The sequence below is a fragment of the Ciona intestinalis genome, chromosome 2, assembly GCF_000224145.3.
Source record: "Ciona intestinalis chromosome 2, KH, whole genome shotgun sequence".
In the NCBI taxonomy this organism is placed as follows: domain Eukaryota; kingdom Metazoa; phylum Chordata; class Ascidiacea; order Phlebobranchia; family Cionidae; genus Ciona; species Ciona intestinalis.
Genome location: NC_020167.2, coordinates 1,305,010 through 1,322,080, shown reverse-complemented (window position 1 = coordinate 1,322,080; position 17,071 = coordinate 1,305,010). Strand labels below are relative to the sequence as shown.

Genomic DNA, 17,071 nt, shown 5'->3' with positions numbered 1-17,071 from the left:
ACCTATTAGTGACCGCTGGGTTGGAGCAGTGTTTGTTAAGTGTCTTGCCCAGGGATACATACGCCGATCAGTTTTAGTACCGCTGCCGAGCATCGAACCATGGACACTTTGGTTTCGATGCAGGCGCCTAAACCACTAAACCACGGCGCGATCTCAAACCTTACTTTATGGAAGAAAGCAGCTCCCGTGAGAACCATGGATAGTTCACATGTGTGGTTGGAGTTGTAAGCCCAGCCTCCACTCCTTGGATCCCATGCGTGGAAACGACCCGGAAAACCAACTACTCGATCACGAGACTCTCTCCAAACTCTGGTGGAAATTATGAGAATAAAGTAAAGAGTTATAACAGCCCGTAAAAATATGGTATTGTTACAGAATAGTTAGTTAACGCTGTTCATTTCGTTCTAAAGCTTTGTATTAATGTGAAATAAGGATATCGGAAAGAACACCATAAAACATAAAACATGTTCCACATGGTTATTTTAAAGGGCCTAAATGTGATCTAAAGGTACCACCAAAGTTTTAAAAACTGAAACCACCTCTAAAAATTGCCTGAAAAACGAACTGGTGCACTGAAGTAACTTATTCAGTGCAACAAGGACAATGCTTAAGAAAAGAAAAAATGTTTATGACCAAAGAAAAGTGTGTTTTATTACTACATTGAACAACTCCTATACAAATTTTTCAATTTAAGGTAGTAATAGTATGCCCCATTAAACTATGCATTCTGGATTAAAGCAGGTCGAAAAAAATTAAACAATAAGATAATAGTTGGTGTGAGTGACTTGAATCTATACAAATCAATCTTCCAATAAATTCTCATCCTCCTCACCTGAATCCAAATAATATTTCGTCATGCCGAAGATGAGCGTCGTCATCAATGGAGAGGACCGCCTCTGTTTCTACCTCCGACCATGGAACAAATCGATTGTTAAGCGAGTTTTTCTCTGGATGAACGACCACGACCGATGCCCCAATGTCGGGCCAATGAAGTTCTGGCCCCGGGGGTTCAGGGGAATTCCAAACTACCACAATCTAACAAGGGGGTGTAGATGGTAAATTATTTTGCGAAACGGAAACTGTACAATAATGAAGATTGAGTAAAAACAACATAAATTTGGAAATTTGCAAATGTTTTGACTACTAGGCAATAACAGCAAGCTGTCTTATCATGACTAACTAAGATTAATTTGATCTTTTTCAAACCTAGGTATCACATGACGTTTTGTAAATTGTAGTAGTTGACGCACCTAAATCATATCACAAACTACTCTTGTTATTTTTACTACTACAGTATAAACTTCAAATGATAAAATATAACAGTTGCAGCAGTTAGAGCATAATCTTACTTTGTTTAAATGCGGCAACCCTATCAACCTTTCCACTGCTTGTAGTAGAACCTCTTCTCGTTTGTAAGTCAACATTACAATAGTGAATTGTTCCCATTGTGAGTTGCCACCTAATGATTCCTGATATACCTTACCTGTACCACCTTCCCCACCCCCAATGGGACGAAATCCATTGCTGGAACCTGGATGTGTATTATTATAAGCATTTGATGGACTAAATGCTGATGTGAATAAATAAATGTAACTTATTTTATCCTTGCGTTGCCTGAAAACGACAGTCGTTATAACATAGTTCTGTTTCATACACCTTGTGCCAGCTTACGAGTTCTCAAGTATGTTACTTTGTAGGAGGAATTTTGTTTGGATTTTTATTTTTGTGGCTGATAATTTATACAACCTATTAGTGGCCCTTGGGTTGGAGGAATGTGATATTAAAACTATGTTAAAAACTGTTACATTCCTATATAAACTAAAGATACATTATTTAACCAAGGTTAGTACAGTTGATTACAACATAAATAAAACACCCAACAAAAGCTTAAGTTTAATACAATGCATTTTTACCTTACAGTAAAATATCAACCACATCCAAGCTTCGGCCCCAAAAATGTACTTTTTAATTTAGGACAGTAATAAAGAAATGCCATAATTCACCTATAAACTGTGCGTCGGTTGGTAAAAGTCGATCATTGGGAGTAAATGGATAGAGGTGGAAGGGTCCAGGTATTTTGTTCCACATCTCATGCGAATCAAGCGTAACAGACGTGTAGTTTCGTGTAAATCTTGGTGAACTGGTTGCTTCCTCAACAGGAGGCATACCGAACTCAGTTTCAGCGTCACCAGGCGATACTTCATGGTTTTCAACCGGGTAACTTGAGTGAGGCACCACATCACTGGTAAAAAGAAATCCTTAGTATTAGTTTTTCGAAATTTCTCTTCCTTTAACTGGGCGTAGAGTAAGAAGAAAACTTGCAGTTTTATAATTAGTAAAATACAGGTCCCTTTAATCAGCGCATGTCCACCATGTCCGCTATATCGGCTATGTCCACAATATTCACTACATAGTGGACATAGCGAATATTGAGGACATAGCGAACATAGTGAACATAGCAGATATGCACTAATTAAAAGGAACGGCAAAATACTGTGATCCAAATGTGATAAAATACTGTGTTTAAAAATAAGGCCTCTAAACTGCTATATTAAGCAGTTATGCAATTTATCTACAAACATGTCTAATTCCACACATTTCCTACCTCATAACATCTGCAACAGGTATTGGTGGAATCTGCAGTCGAGTCCTAACAACAGCCAGCAGTGATTCAACAACTTGCGCTTGACTTGAGAGGTAAGTTTCGTACAAAAATCGTCCTTGCCTTCGGAGGGAGATCACTTCCGGATGTGGGATGTTGGAGAGAAGGAACGGAAGCTCTGTGACTCGTGCCTAGAAGATAAGATTGTGAGCAATTTAATACGGAAAACACGGTTTCTATTTTCTTATATTAATTAGGGTTTTTGTTTAAAGCTTAAATGAAAACACTTTGCCATATAACTACGTAAATGAACACAAAACAACTAAGAGATGCGTTAACCTTTTGTATACGTAAGTAAATTGGCATGTTTTACTTGAACAAAACATTGTTTTATACCTCGTGCAATTTATGACATAAATTATAATTTATGTTCAACTAAGTTATTAAACAATCCTTAGTTCGGTCTACATCTCTTACCTGTGGTAAGATTATTGCAGCTTTCTCCCAAGATATAAACTCATGGAGTGGCATGAGAACATGAGTCCCGAGGATGACGGGGATTGCTCCAGACTGAAGAGCTTCTGAGAGCCTCGTCATAAAGATGGATGTTGAAAGAAGAACAGAGTGATCTTCTGCAGGGAGGAGGAGGACAAACGTGGATCGAGAGAGAACAGAAAGACGATCACTTGCCGTGCCACAGAGAGACCATTCCGAACTTTAAGAAAAAAATAATTTAAATATTTTTAATGTTTTCTTGTGCATTTTTGTTAAACAGATGCATTTGTATGGAGAACAAATTACAATTGAAATAGGAACTATTTGACTACAAGTCTGCAATAGCGTTATAAACCTAAAGAAAGGTAATTATGAACATGGTAAGATGTTTAGAAATATTACGGTCATTTCTTTAACTTTAATAAACCAAACATTAAATAAAAGTTAAAATAATGTAATTGTATACACTTGTTTATGTACATATGAAACTGACAGCTAGATAACATCAACATAAACAAGTAATCAGCGACCTATAACCAGGAGTGACAAATCTTTCTTCTGAACATTGAGTTTGAAGGAAAAAAGTTCCATGAATTTTTGATTCTGTCATTAAATTGATATTCTCCATCAACAGTGGGTGGAATTCACTGTCAGTTCTTGGAGGTAAGCCTGTGGAAAGTTGATATTATGTGTCAAGAATGTGGTGGTTTGAATGCTTTGGCATTGCTAAGAACAAAACTAAACTACTATGGACTTGTATATTTATTTTTATATATATATAGTTCAATATGAATAGGAGACTGAAGATGCCAATTTTAGGAAATATATATATATTAATATATATATTATATATATATATATCTTTTATTTTACAATTGGTTGGAGGTTTTTGTCTGTTACGCTTACGTAGATCAAATCCTTAGTATAAGTTTGTATGTTTATTTTATATACCCCATAGTTCTATTTGAAAAAGAGACTGACGATGTAATTTATGCGGAATATATATATATATATATTTTTTTTTTATTACACAATATGTTGGAGCACCAGATCCTTACTATAGGCTTGTTTCATTATAACATAAACACACAATTTCTGTAACAAAACACAAGCATGTTATGGTAATGATATAATTAAGGTTAAACACCTTTATCACACTTTGTACAGTGGTAGTTGAAACATATGTATTAAAAGTTATGATTATGTATAGCATGAACAGCACATACCGTCATCAGCTTCTTGGTTGTAATCTGTTGCCCACTGACCTTGGAAGGATAAAGTATATTCTCTCATAGCTGGAATCTGAGAATATATTAATGTTATGGTTCACAGGTTGCAGATTATAGACATGTAAAAATTTTGAATTCATACTTTTAGAATCTCTAACTTTACTACATATAGTTATGGTTTTTTATTTTGTGGTCAGCCCCAACTTTGTTAGTTTTTACTTTTCTGCATATTATGCAGACCTGCTATTAAAAGAGAAAGTGCTACCACATTACAGCACCTAGACACATTTTTTTAAGATTAGTTGCTGCACCAAAAATTGTTAATAATAAATTTTACATGTGAGTGATACGAGGGGAAAAGAATGTGACATAATTACAAACAACATTTTTTATAAAATATCTGCTGACTTCCTACTAAAACTAATTGGGAAGAAGAGAATGAACATCAACTTTTTGTTATACATATATATTTGACATGAGATAAGAATAAAGAATAACAATGTACATTACTAACCATGTGTGGTAAAACATCTTCTAACTTTTGATCATAATTTGTAAAATCTTTGTTCTCAAAATCAGACTCTGCATCACGTGGTAGAGGAGGAATGGCTGAAAGAGTAAAATTACAATTTTTAAACATAATGACTGAATTTCTATTCTACTCTATGCTTTCTGGGTGATGTCCTTATCAAGGATTTAGAAACAACGCCCGTTAGGTGTCTTGTCCAACATCCCAGGGGCCTAAACCACTGTGCCACAGCATGGGACATGTTTGAATACCAGGTTTTATTAAAATTTGTCGATAAGGTTTTGTTAAATTGGCACTACAACAGAAAACAGCATTAAGAGCTGAAGAGAATAAAACAATTTGATTTCCTACTTTTTTCCTGTATCACCACCTTAAAATTGTTATATTACTTAGGAATTCTTTCCTGAGTTTTCCTATATGTTTGTCATTTAGGACATCCATGCATTCTTATTAATCAAAGTAAATTACAAATGTGTTTGTTTTGTTCAGTTTGAAATTAGGGAGAGGGCCTTCCAGTTCAACAAACAGAAACACAAGAGTAAAGTTGCACATTTAAGAGTGCGTTCAGGGGGTTTTAGAAATGTGACTGATAATGCAATATTTGTTTACAAAGTTAATGAAGACCCAATCTAGATTAACACCATAATAATAGTTACTTGTTCGAACAGATGGAAGGAAAGGAACCACAATGTCAAAGCTTGTTCGGAACTGGTTTCTTTCAAAGTTAGTTTGTGCCACAATTGCCCGACCAGTATTTGCACCAAGAAGTGGGTTTTGGATGGTTGAATGGTGCGAGAAATACACGAGGAGATGGTTTCTACCATCACCACGCCAGTATGCCAGGGATCTGAACCAGTTGGAGATTGAATCAGTTGAAATCCCCGGTTTAGCGTTTGCTGGTGAAAAATATGATTTAAAATGCTACAGATCTCATTTTTTATCAAAGTAGAAACATAAGTTTATGTTCTAGATCAGCGGTTCCCAAACTTAGGTCCACCGACCAACTGGGGTTCCTATAGCAGTTTCAGATGGTCGGCAATGAAGCAATGATTGTGATTCAAAACCAACCCAAACATTGATGAGTTAATTGCAGCAAAACAAGTGCACCCAATCCCATTAAACAGCTAACTGTATTTGATAGTTTTTGCCTTTTCTTTCATTAGTGTGGTTTTTACATATTTCCTATAGCATTCTTTGATTTTATAGGGCTGTGAAATCAAAACAATTGCAAAGGGTCCACCAGGCAAAATTTTTAGGAGAGTTTGGGAACCGCTGTTCTAGATTAAACCCCAAAATGCTACGAAATTTTGGGGTTCTGGTTTCTTTTTATCAAAGTAGAAACGTAAATTAACGTCTCACCACCAGCAATTGTTTCTACCTCACCAAGCACAGCGATATACAAGCAAGCAGTGTTTGGGTCATTTGTGAGATAGTGACTCGCAGAGAATGCATCTCTTGTTGATTCTTTGACAAACGAAGTTACGTCGAATGGAGAATTTCCTAAATTAAACAGAGCTTATGCAAGCAGTGAATTATGAAATGGCAACTTAAAGGAACTTGCAAATAACACACTATGATGGATGATATACCATTTTTATAAACTATATATTCATGCAAAACTACCAAACTACTGCTAGGAAAGCAGTCGGTAAAATGCAAGAAGCAAATTATAACAAAGCGAAATGAATTTCAACTTTTATATCTTTATACGTTTAACAATAAAAGGTTTAGGTTGAAGAGGTAAATAGATGTAGCAAATCACCTGTATTTTCTGAATAAACGTAAACTGGGAATTGGGAAGTGAGTGAGCACCTTGAATAATCGAAACAGTTGTGCATTTGGCATCTGCAGTATGAAGCATTAACACTTACACTTATTATATATAGATTACATTTCAATTATTTTTAAAAATTATCATACTTATAATGCATCGTAGGAGGTGTAAGAACAATATTAGATTCTTCCGATGCCAGCAGACGAGCTGGTGCAGCCATCTTTGGCTTCTCAACTTCTTTTTGCTCAGTTTTTAACTGAATATACAAATTAATTTTACAAAAGACAGTGAAATCATGTGTCATTTCGTTTAAAATCAACTCATGCCAAATGTTTTTACAATATAAGAAACCACTATATATATAAACATTATGAAAAGTTAAAGGAGCATGCGAACAAAAAAAAACTTGTGTAGAGAGGATGCTGAAATAATAAAATTGTGCCACATAGTTTAGGAAACTCTGGTCTGATATTTCACTTATGTTCATGGTTCTAGTGTAGTGTGTATACTGTATACTATGGTATTTTCCTGTATACCTGTATAATTCTTCTTTTTAACAATTCCACTTCAGCTTCAGCTTTTTTAACAGTTTGTTCAAACGACATGTGTCTTTCTTGTTGCAATAAAATTTCATCCTTAACAAGATAAACTGGTTATAAATAAATTGGGCAACATTTGAATCGGTTTAAGGGATTGTGTTTATTATTTTAAAATTGAATTCAACCTGAGCAGATCTGGTGGTTACGCACCAGGACCAGGCAATTGGGTAGTTGCAAAATTAACACTGTTTCAAAAGGGAGATGTTTTATTGAAATCTAACCCTGGAATGCCAAATTAACTAAAGTATGCCAAATTAACTTATTTCTAATGTATTGAACTAAAAATTAATTTCAGTTAGTGAGAAAACAGTTGAAAAAACCAAATCAACCTGCATTCGATTTCTTTTACTTTCCAAATTTCTTAACTCATTTGAAATTGAACGTTTGATTCTTTTTAATTCATCAATGTGTTTTAAATCTCGCAGCCTAGAAATAAAATAAGTTAAAACAATATGTTTATTATTTAGCAAGTTTCAGCAGTCATAATATAGGCCTATGATGAGCCTTGAACGCATTACCCTTTGGTTCGGGGCAGACGCACCAACCAACTGTGCTACGGCGATTATTTTAAAGGAAATAAACATAAACAAAATGTTTTTAAACCTGTACGAAGTGTCAGGTGATGAATCCGTCTTCGAATAAAGTTGACCAAGTTGTGAATTAAGGTGGCTTGTAATGAAGTGAAACAGTAGTAATATTAAGATGAAAATAAACGCAAGTCTTGAAGGTTTTGCGCTGACAAGAAACCTGAAAATTAAGAAGTAATTTATTTAAGCATATAATTAGACGACATATGAAACTACCATAATAATTAGTAATTACACACTTTGGTTTCACAAATAATAAAAAAATGACATTTTATCTTTTAACAAATAGTTACACACACACATATATATATATATATAATTGATTTTATTTTATAGATGAAGCTATCTGCTCTTACCTTTTAAATTCTCGTCCGACATTTGAACATGATGTTGAAATATTTGCGCCAGCTATTTTCATCCAGCTAAGGTCTTTGTTGTGGTTTAAAACCATGGTAGATGGTAAAGTTTACAGATTTAATTCAAACTATCTGATTAAAAAGTATTGCACGAACACGCATCATAATCCTGAGACTCCTGACATTAGTATGACAGAACCACCCTTTGTTTAAGGCAAATAAATCGGTTAAAAAATTAAAACCATTAATTTAACGTAGATACTAAAACACCGAACACGTAAGCTCAGGCATGATTTTTTTGTATATATGTAACTCTCAGGCATATTATGTTGAATACATTTAACTCTCAGGCATAATTTACTATATATTTGACTCTTGGGCATAATTTAAACTTCCTTTCGAATCTCGATCACAATATTCATTGGGCACGTGAGTACATTTTACATTAGATCCTTTTCGTAAAATAGTTGTTGAGCACGTTAGTGGTCCTAAAGATTTATTGAGCACGTTAGTGGTCATTGAAACCGCATAATTAGCGATTAATTAACGATTACTTTACTGTTTGATCTAATGCGCCAAATTCAAAATGCAATTTAAACTTTAATTAAATGATTGTACTCTATCAATTATTTTACACTAAGCATAGACCATACTGCAAAAGATCCCCTAATTAGCCAGTAATTAACAATTACATTTCTGTTTGTTTAAAGCGCTAACTCGTACTTAAAATGTATTTTACCATTGGTTAATCGACTGTATTCGATACAATAATTTTAACTAAGCTTAGCCTTATAAACCATTGTGTATAAAATCGTCCAATTAATGAGTAATTGATGATTGTAACGCTTGCGAGTCGAGTAAACTGCCACGCATCGGGAAGTCGCTGACAATCGGTAACTTTTGGGTTTGTTTACGTTAGTATGCAAATATAAACAAAAAGTCTATATATTATTAGTCTCATATATCTCTTACTAAAAGAAAACAAATCCAAAATAATTGTTACGGCAGGCGAGGATCGAAGCCTGGACATGACGTTAGTAAACCGCGCACTATAGCCGTTAGGCCAATAGATCTAGTAATCAACCAGCGCTGTCGAGACAGTGGTTATATTGTCTGGGAATTTAGAGGGCACCTGTTGGTAAGATAAGGAATCCTCACATCGATTCACGTCTGAATCAATCTATTTCCATTCCAGTAAGAACGCATTAAAAGTTTTTGATCAAGTTCAGTCGACCGTTGTAGTAAAATGGTTAATTAACACTATTTTCTAAATAGTTTAAATAATGTGCTCACGCATTAGATCTTTAATCTCTTGTTTTCGCCTGACAGATTTTTCTTTCTTTTTTTATTTTGACAACGTTTTCCACATGTCTCAATTCTTAGTTCTTGCTTTTTAGTTTTATAATCTCTTGAATGAAACCAAATCCCAATATATAATTAAAAGTTGTGGTGTAAATTTTTATATTTAAAGCCACATATTAAGCGAATAATCAACGGTTACGTTTCTTTCACTATTTACCAAAAGCGAAAATTTCAAAATTTACCTTAAAAGTTAGATGCAAGCGCGCTAACCAACTTTGCCACGACAAATTACATAATAAATAGGCCTATTACCTTATATATAATGTTAAGTAATTACTGCGTAATTAAAGTGTTCAAATTCATAAAAACAAAAGTTTTTCAGCGACGACAAGGTTAACTATGGTGTAAGACTGTGAGCTTACAGTAAACACAGGTTGCAGGAGTTGTACAGAGCGTATTTACACATATTCTTTTCCAATAAATCAATCCTCATACACCGTAAATTCATAATAAGATAATATATACATTTATAAATTCCTACTATCAAAAAAATAAAAAAATCCCCCCAAAAATCCAACAAAGTAATATACATGTTTTTTTGTAAGCTGGCACGAAGTGTAAAATACAGAACACCCATTCAGATCATTCATTTACGATTTAACGAAACAGCGGTTTTACTGTCTGGGAATTCGGGAGTACAGGCTATAAGCCTATACGTGTATAATTGAGATAAGAAAATTCACACAACGATTGACGCCTGTAACAAAGTATAACCATTTAAATGGGACGCATTGAAAGCAATACTATTCTACCATATTATAATTTATCGTATTTGAAACATTAATCATGCAAATACCAAACCTGAACCAAAGTATAGGTTATTTCACACATTTAGGCATTTCGAGAATAAAATGGACCCCATCCCAGTAAATAACCTAAAAAAATCTTCATATAAAAAAATCTTCATATTCTAATGATCGTATTCTTAAAACCAAGCTCTATCAAGGCTGCTTATTGCATAGTCTTGGTGCCTGTCTTGAAGTATCCAGCAGCTACTATAACCCTTCATTTTGATTCGGTATCTTAATCGCTTTAAAAATGTATCTCCAAATAGATTTTTATTACTTAGTTAACTTGTAAGAATGTAGCATGTACATAATGTTTTAAAAGTTTTGCCATCAGCGTTTAGAAAAGAACTGACCTACCTATTTCTGCTTAAATCGTACAAGCATTTACTACACTCGGTTAATCATACGCAAGTTTTACACTAAAAAATACACTAAATTATTGAGAGTTTTATTTATATTTTGGCATGCATTTGAAAAATAAAGTGTCTAATTTTGCAGTTTTATTATGTTTTGCGTAATAAAATTATTTGCTAAATTTAATAATAAATCCAGGTTGACATTTTGCTTTATTTTTAAAATAAACTGCCTAATGTTGTAAACATGTCTCCCCAATTCACTGTACAAGCAAGGCTTATTCCTTTATACAAGCCAATTGCTGCAAGAACCCCAGAAACAGCCACTACCACCATAGCTTCTCGCTGTATTTTTAAAACAATATTATTTGTCTGAAGCATCTCTTTTATGATTGCGCCTTTTTTATTTTTGTGGTGAAATGGGGTGTCTGGAACTGGGACCCCTAAAAACTTACACAGTGGTTCCCAACCATCTTTAAAATTAAACACCAATAGTTGATCTTTTGGAGCGTTCTGCACACAAAAACAAGTTTAAAAACCTAAAAGTGGACTGCTACTACCTGCAAGAAAGCTTAGCTTATAAAGGTACTTAAAAATAAACTGAAAAACATTAGACAAAATAAGATCACCTGTAATACATGTGCATTATGTCGCCTATAAGCCATTTTGAACAACGTTTCGTTCAACACGTTTGTTAAAGGAGTCATGTCTTGTCCAATGATGGCACTTACTACAAACAAAGATACAGTAATAAACAATTAGAGTAAAATTACAGATTTACTACAATGCTATTGTTAGAACATTAATTGATAAATTTTGTAACTTTAAAATGCATATCAACTTTTAATAACGAAAAATGTATAACATGAGATCAAAGATCTAATGCGTGAACACGTTTAAAACTAATTAGCATAGTATTGATTAATCCTTTTACTACAAAATTCAATCACTTAAATGGTAATAGCTGGTTCAGTCGCGTGAATCGTTGTGCGGATTTCTTATCTCACCAACACATGCCCTCCCAAATTTCCAGACACTGTTTTCGCTATGTTAAAAACATGAGAAAAGTAATCGTTAATTAATCGCTACGCATGAGCTTTCAAATCTGAAAATTTAGTCTAAAACTTATAAATATATATTATGATTTGATTTCAATAAAGAGAATAAAGAATAAACCCCAGATTTAGGAATTGAGATAAGTGCGGAAAAAATTCGCGCAAAAAACAACGATCTATATGACCACTAACGTGTTCAATAACTTTGACTAAAGTTTATATTTTTCGCCACAGGTTGGGTACTACTATCCTTTTTTCGCACAAGCCCCTTAGTTATAAATTATCTGTTAACGACAAGTTACTTATTCGGCTTCCGTGTTGTCCCATTCTCCTTCCAGTTGGTGAAATTGTAAACAATATTTTTAAAAGCAATGATGTATTTTGTTCATGTTGTTTCAGAAGACTCTGCCACCATTGTTCTTCGTTGTCTCGCATTGTTAAAATGATCTAGAATATAAAGCATGCTAATAGTTGTTCTGTATTATAATGATAAGAAGATTGCTTGATCTTGGCTTGACAAAATCGTGGATTAATACTAATATAAATATTAAAAAAAAACTTCTTTCTTTTTGAACTTTGTCCGTCTATAGCTTTGAAGCAGTGCAAATAAATGACCGCATTAAGTCAACACTTAACGGTTACCAGCTCATGAGTGAGCCGATTCTTGTAGTATGTTTGCTATAACACTTGGTTTCATGAACACTTTACTTTCATGAACAATTTGAGTGTTGCAATCATAGATTACTCATACAACGAACCTTAGCATCGGGAAAGGCTTTTAAGATCTCGTCCCAGAATGCACATCCAGGTAGATCAGTTACCGCATCAACATTCTCGTACATTTTACGAAACAATTCAGTCGAGCCTCCAACCGTACATATCTGCTTCCATTCCTTTTCCAAAAACTCAAAATTCTCTGTATAATCGTATACATTGTAACCAAGCTCTTTCAATGCGGCTTGCATTGTCTTGGTGCCTGTCTTCGAGAACCCAGCTACTATAACCTTCATGTTAAAATCTTCAACAATTTAAAACTTATTGCATATAACGACGCCGCCTTTGTCCGTAGGCGTATACTAGACTGCTGGTAAACAAATAAAACGCTTTATTAGCGGTTTTCAAATATTAAACAACAAGAGATTACAGATCTAATGCGTGAGCACGTTTTAAACTATAATTAGCATAGTATTAATCAATCCTTTTGCTTCAACGGTCGACTGTGATCGATCAAAATACAAACCCCAAGCAACCAATAAAGCGGGTTTCAGTCGCCATTGGTGACTGTGGAGCAGTAGGTAGAATGCATCATACATGTATTATAACTCATACAGACTTATGATATATGAGGATTGAGTGATTGCCGATTGGTAAAGCATTTGTGTAAATACGCTTTGTGCAACCCATATAGGCTACCCTGCGTTGACTTGTAAACCTACACTAGTTAACCTTGTCGTCGCCTAAAAAAGTTTGTTTTTGTGATTTGGACAAACCGTAATCACGCAGTAATTAGGTAATGTTAGAAGTTAATATTATTCATGTGATGTTTAATTAAAAATAATGTTTCAATTACGATAATTGTTAATAGGGTATAAGAGTAGTGCTTTTAATTAGTCACCACTTAAATGGAAATAGTTTGATTCAGGCGTGAATCATTGTGAAGATTCCTTATCTCACCAACACGTGCACTCCCAAATTCCTAGACCGTATACACAAATCTAATAACTTAGTCAACCGGCCAAACGGTTATGGATCCCGGGCGACATGTCCGCCGACAAAGCATTTACACACAAATGTAAAATCGTCTGGTATCCTGTTTTATATGGGAAAAATTTGGTAAATAAATTTAAAAGTTTTATCGTAAATATGCCACAAAAACAGAGAAAAATACTTAGGAAAGTATACAACTTCGTTTAGCACGCATTGGCTTTTAAAATTTTACGCAGATGCCGAATTTATCAAGGGCTAATGTTATATTAGCCTCTATACTCCATACAGATTGGTTTTATTTCAATATTTTTCTGCAAAGTATTTGTGTATTAAACACGCCCGTGTAATATTGAACCGTTTTAATAATTTTTTGTTGCTGTTGGTCTTAACAATTTTAATCTAAAATTTAAAAATATATATTATGATTTGTTTTCAATTAAGAAATTGAAAAATTTAATGCTAGAATTAATAATGAAAAACTAAAACAAGTGTGGAAAACGTCGCGCATAGAAACAACAAAAAAGAATCTATATGACCACTACCGTGCTCAAAAGCGAGCATTCGTTATCGGTTAATGTTAAACCATAGCGCCATCTATACCATGCCGTTATGGAGGGTGCCTGTTAAAGCAACCTCGTAAACGCCAATATTTTCATAAGAGTTACTAAAATTCATATTTATTTGTGAAACGGTGTTACAGTATTATAATATATTGCGTAATAAAATTATTTGCTAAATTTAGTAATAAATCCAGGTTGGCATTTTGCTTTATTTTTTAAATAAACTGCTTAATGTTGTAAACGTGTCTGCCCAATTCACTGTACGAGCAAGGCTTATTCCCTTATACAAGCCAGTTGCTGCAAGAACCCCAGAAACAGCTGCTACCACCATAGCTTCTCGCTGCATTTTAATAGCAACCTTATTGGTAGCAAGGATCTCTTTAGTGATTGCTCCCTTTTTGTTTTTGTGGTGAAACGGGGTGTCTGGAACTGGGACTCCTAAAAACTTACACAGTGGTTCCCAACCATCTTTAAAATTGAACACCAATAGTTGATCTTTTGGAGCGTTCTATGCAGATAAAACACAAAAATTAGTAGACTGTCGTAATGGACATAGGTCTATTTGTTTTGGGGGGAATTTATGCAGTTTTTGGTGTAGCAGAATTATGACAAGGATGTGAAAATGACTTTATTTACATTAGCCAAACCTTATTTTTATAAAGAATATATTAAACTGTACCAGTTGTTATTCATAGTAAAATAGCCTATTCGCAGAAAAGTAACATGGAATTAGCAAAATATTGTAGGTTAAAAAATCAGTAGGCTTGTATGTCGGGTTTATCGTTTGGGCTTAAATGTTCACTCATCCTTTTATAAAATTATGTCACCTGCAATACATGTGCATTGTGTCTCCTGTATGCCATTTTAAACAAAGTCTCGTTTATTTTTGTTGATGTCAAAGCCATAGTATCTCCAACCACAGATTGTACTAAACAAAGATGTTTGCTTATGTCTCAAGTAAGTAACACATAAATACCGAAGACGTAACGTGAAAAAATAGTTATTATTTTTATACCTAGGGCTTTTTAATATACAAATTTTTATAACATAACAACTTGAGTTATCCGTCCGTAGAAATAGGTGGGACACATACTGTGGCGTTCTTACATGTCTAATCTACTTACACAATAGTTTTTATTTTTCAAATTTAGTTTATAATCTTATCGTTTAGTCTTATAACTTATATTCACTGTGGAGTAAGATAGTACACCTTTGGCACATTATAATACCTTTGGCCAAATGTCCTGATGGTATTTTAAACACTATAAACAAGCCTATGTGGGAGTCGTTAAGATATACGGTTTATAATTCTTTGAATGTTCCTCGTTTACTACCAAATGGAACGAGAAATAGGCATAAAAATTTGCCCCATGTCTCCCACCCTGCTGCACAGTATAAACTTATATTTTAAACTCTTTTTTTTTCTACAAAAGTAAGAACTCAGTATTGCATATCGATAACAAACTAATTACATATCCGTATCCCATGTTGCCCAAATCTTCGCCCCGTTGGAGAAATATTTACTATCATTTGCATGATTAATGACCCATTTTCTTCATGTTGTTTCTGCATGCTTTTCCACCATTGTTCTTCATCGCGCATTGTTAAAACAATCTAGAAATAATACAAACAATTTAAAAAAACAGCAAATAATATAGTAGGGTGGGGGAAGATGGGACACTTTTAGCTCGTAATATCCAAATATCCTGATCGTGTTTTGAACAATTACCAACAGTCTATGGGAGTCGTAAGAATATTGTTTAATAATTCTTTGAGTGTTCTTTGTTTACTATCAAATTGGAAGAGAAAATAGATTTAAAAGTGTCCCATCTTTCCCCCCTCTACTATATAGATATTTAATCAAAATGCTTTCAGATAGACAGTTTTTATTTCTGCAGATTGGTCAAATGACTGCTTGTCCAACTTTTACATTCACGAGCAATTCAATAAACCTTTGTCTTCTTACAATGCGCCCATTTAAAAGCAAATACAACTATGCTTAAACCAACATTTACAGCCGATATGGTTTCAGCATCATTTATATAGTGACGAAAATTTCAACATTTTACGCGTTCTATGCTTCAACGTCAAGCGTTTCTGATGTTAAAAAATTGCTTGAGCTGTTGCTTAACAGATCTATCGGTTACCAGCTCATGGGTGAGCCTATTATTGTAGTATGTTTTATATAATATTTGTGATTTACTTTCTTAAAAATCTTGAGTGTTGCAATCACAGAATACTCATACAACGAACCTTAGCATCGGGAAAGGCTTTTAAGATCTCATCCCAGAATGCACATCCAGGTAGATCAGTTACCGCATCAACATTCTCGTACATTTTACGAAACAATTCAGTCGATCCTCCAACCGTACATATCTGCTTCCATTCCTTTTCCAAAAACTCGAAATTCTCCATATAATCGTATACATTGTAACCAAGCTCTGTCAATGCGGCTTGCATTGTCTTGGTGCCTGTCTTCGAGAACCCGGCTACTATAACCTTCATGTTGAATCGTTTAACAGTTTCCTAACTTGCTAGTAATACCACTGGCGTTCAGAACTGGTAGATTTCCAATAAAAAGAAGGCTTGGCTAAACATTGATCGTGGATTTTCGACGACTCCCTGTTTGTAGAGCAAGCAATGTTGTTACATTGAAACCACGAGATAAGAGATCAGGTCACATCGGGAGTTGCATTTGTATTTAATTAAATTAAACCTTTATACGTTACCGATCGTTGCTGTGATGTATATACGTTACCGATCGTTGCTGTGATGTAATACCATCATTGAAAATTCTTAAGTAATGTAAGTTTTACTAATTTATAGTAAGAGACACGAAAATGATATATTGAATAGGTCTTGAATAAAATGTTCACATACAAAAGTTACATGTAGCCTACGTGACGTTAGTTATTCTGCTCAGCAAACAAGGATTATACATTTAGGTGTATATTAACTTGGCAAGGTCGAACAGCTTTATTTGTGATCCAAGCATGCGTGGTTTATCTATATATAGTAGGGTGGGGTAGATGGGACACCTTTTCATTATATTTCTTGTTGCATTTGGTAGCACGA

At 34.1% G+C, this 17,071-nt stretch overlaps 2 protein-coding genes across 5 annotated transcripts in view; both read right to left on the bottom strand.

Moving 5' to 3' along the window:
- The window catches only part of LOC100184170 (exostosin-like 3), a 10,791-nt gene extending 2,420 nt beyond the window's left edge, over positions 1 to 8,371 (bottom strand). Inside the window, exons 1-17 of one of the 2 annotated variants that reach the window (XM_002120984.5) lie at positions 8,172 to 8,371; positions 7,832 to 7,975; positions 7,558 to 7,654; positions 7,166 to 7,264; positions 6,776 to 6,885; positions 6,618 to 6,700; positions 6,215 to 6,355; positions 5,512 to 5,751; positions 4,841 to 4,935; positions 4,324 to 4,399; positions 3,628 to 3,766; positions 3,080 to 3,317; positions 2,606 to 2,793; positions 2,004 to 2,242; positions 1,350 to 1,531; positions 833 to 1,035; positions 165 to 309 (exon numbers count right to left, since the gene is read on the bottom strand). In XM_002120984.5, coding sequence (XP_002121020.1) covers positions 165 to 309; positions 833 to 1,035; positions 1,350 to 1,531; positions 2,004 to 2,242; positions 2,606 to 2,793; positions 3,080 to 3,317; positions 3,628 to 3,766; positions 4,324 to 4,399; positions 4,841 to 4,935; positions 5,512 to 5,751; positions 6,215 to 6,355; positions 6,618 to 6,700; positions 6,776 to 6,885; positions 7,166 to 7,264; positions 7,558 to 7,654; positions 7,832 to 7,975; positions 8,172 to 8,266 — 2,514 coding nt within the window. In that variant the 5' untranslated portion in view covers positions 8,267 to 8,371. Of the gene's footprint in view, positions 1 to 13; positions 310 to 832; positions 1,036 to 1,349; positions 1,532 to 2,003; positions 2,243 to 2,605; positions 2,794 to 3,079; positions 3,318 to 3,627; positions 3,767 to 4,323; positions 4,400 to 4,840; positions 4,936 to 5,511; positions 5,752 to 6,214; positions 6,356 to 6,617; positions 6,701 to 6,775; positions 6,886 to 7,165; positions 7,265 to 7,557; positions 7,655 to 7,831; positions 7,976 to 8,171 lie in introns of both variants that reach the window. The other variant, XM_026839768.1, reaches the window with a different exon arrangement.
- Positions 8,372 to 10,575: 2,204 nt separating this feature from the next.
- Positions 10,576 to 16,694, bottom strand: LOC100176328. 3 transcript variants are annotated; one of them, XM_026840605.1, is made up of 4 exons: positions 16,250 to 16,694; positions 12,032 to 12,176; positions 11,304 to 11,404; positions 10,576 to 11,187 (listed from the first exon to the last, which is right to left on the bottom strand). In XM_026840605.1, exons 1-4 carry the CDS (start codon positions 16,499 to 16,501, stop codon positions 10,894 to 10,896), a joined length of 792 nt encoding a protein of 263 aa, XP_026696406.1. In that variant the 5' UTR covers positions 16,502 to 16,694; the 3' UTR covers positions 10,576 to 10,893. The 3 variants fall into 3 exon arrangements, with proteins under 3 accessions (XP_026696406.1, XP_002120656.1, XP_002120501.1); XM_002120620.4 differs by lacking the exon at positions 16,250 to 16,694 and adding an exon at positions 12,488 to 12,831 and having other exon boundaries at positions 10,887 to 11,187; XM_002120465.3 differs by lacking the exons at positions 10,576 to 11,187; positions 11,304 to 11,404; positions 12,032 to 12,176 and adding exons at positions 14,086 to 14,504; positions 14,824 to 14,924; positions 15,469 to 15,610 and having other exon boundaries at positions 16,250 to 16,680.
- Between the last annotated feature and the right edge of the window lie 377 nt (positions 16,695 to 17,071).

What these genes read in the sequence shown, in the direction of transcription:
- LOC100176328 (XM_002120465.3), bottom strand. Translation starts at nt 16,501, where the DNA reads ATGAAGGTTATAGTAGCCGGGTTCTCGAAGACAGGCACCAAGACAATG. An exon ending in AAGCCTTTCCCGATGCTAAG is followed by an intron (nt 15,611 to 16,249) that starts GTTCGTTGTATG and finishes TATTATTTCTAG; the next exon opens with ATTGTTTTAACAATGCGCGA. An exon ending in ACAATGCACATGTATTGCAG is followed by an intron (nt 14,505 to 14,823) that starts GTGACATAATTT and finishes TTATCTGCATAG; the next exon opens with AACGCTCCAAAAGATCAACT.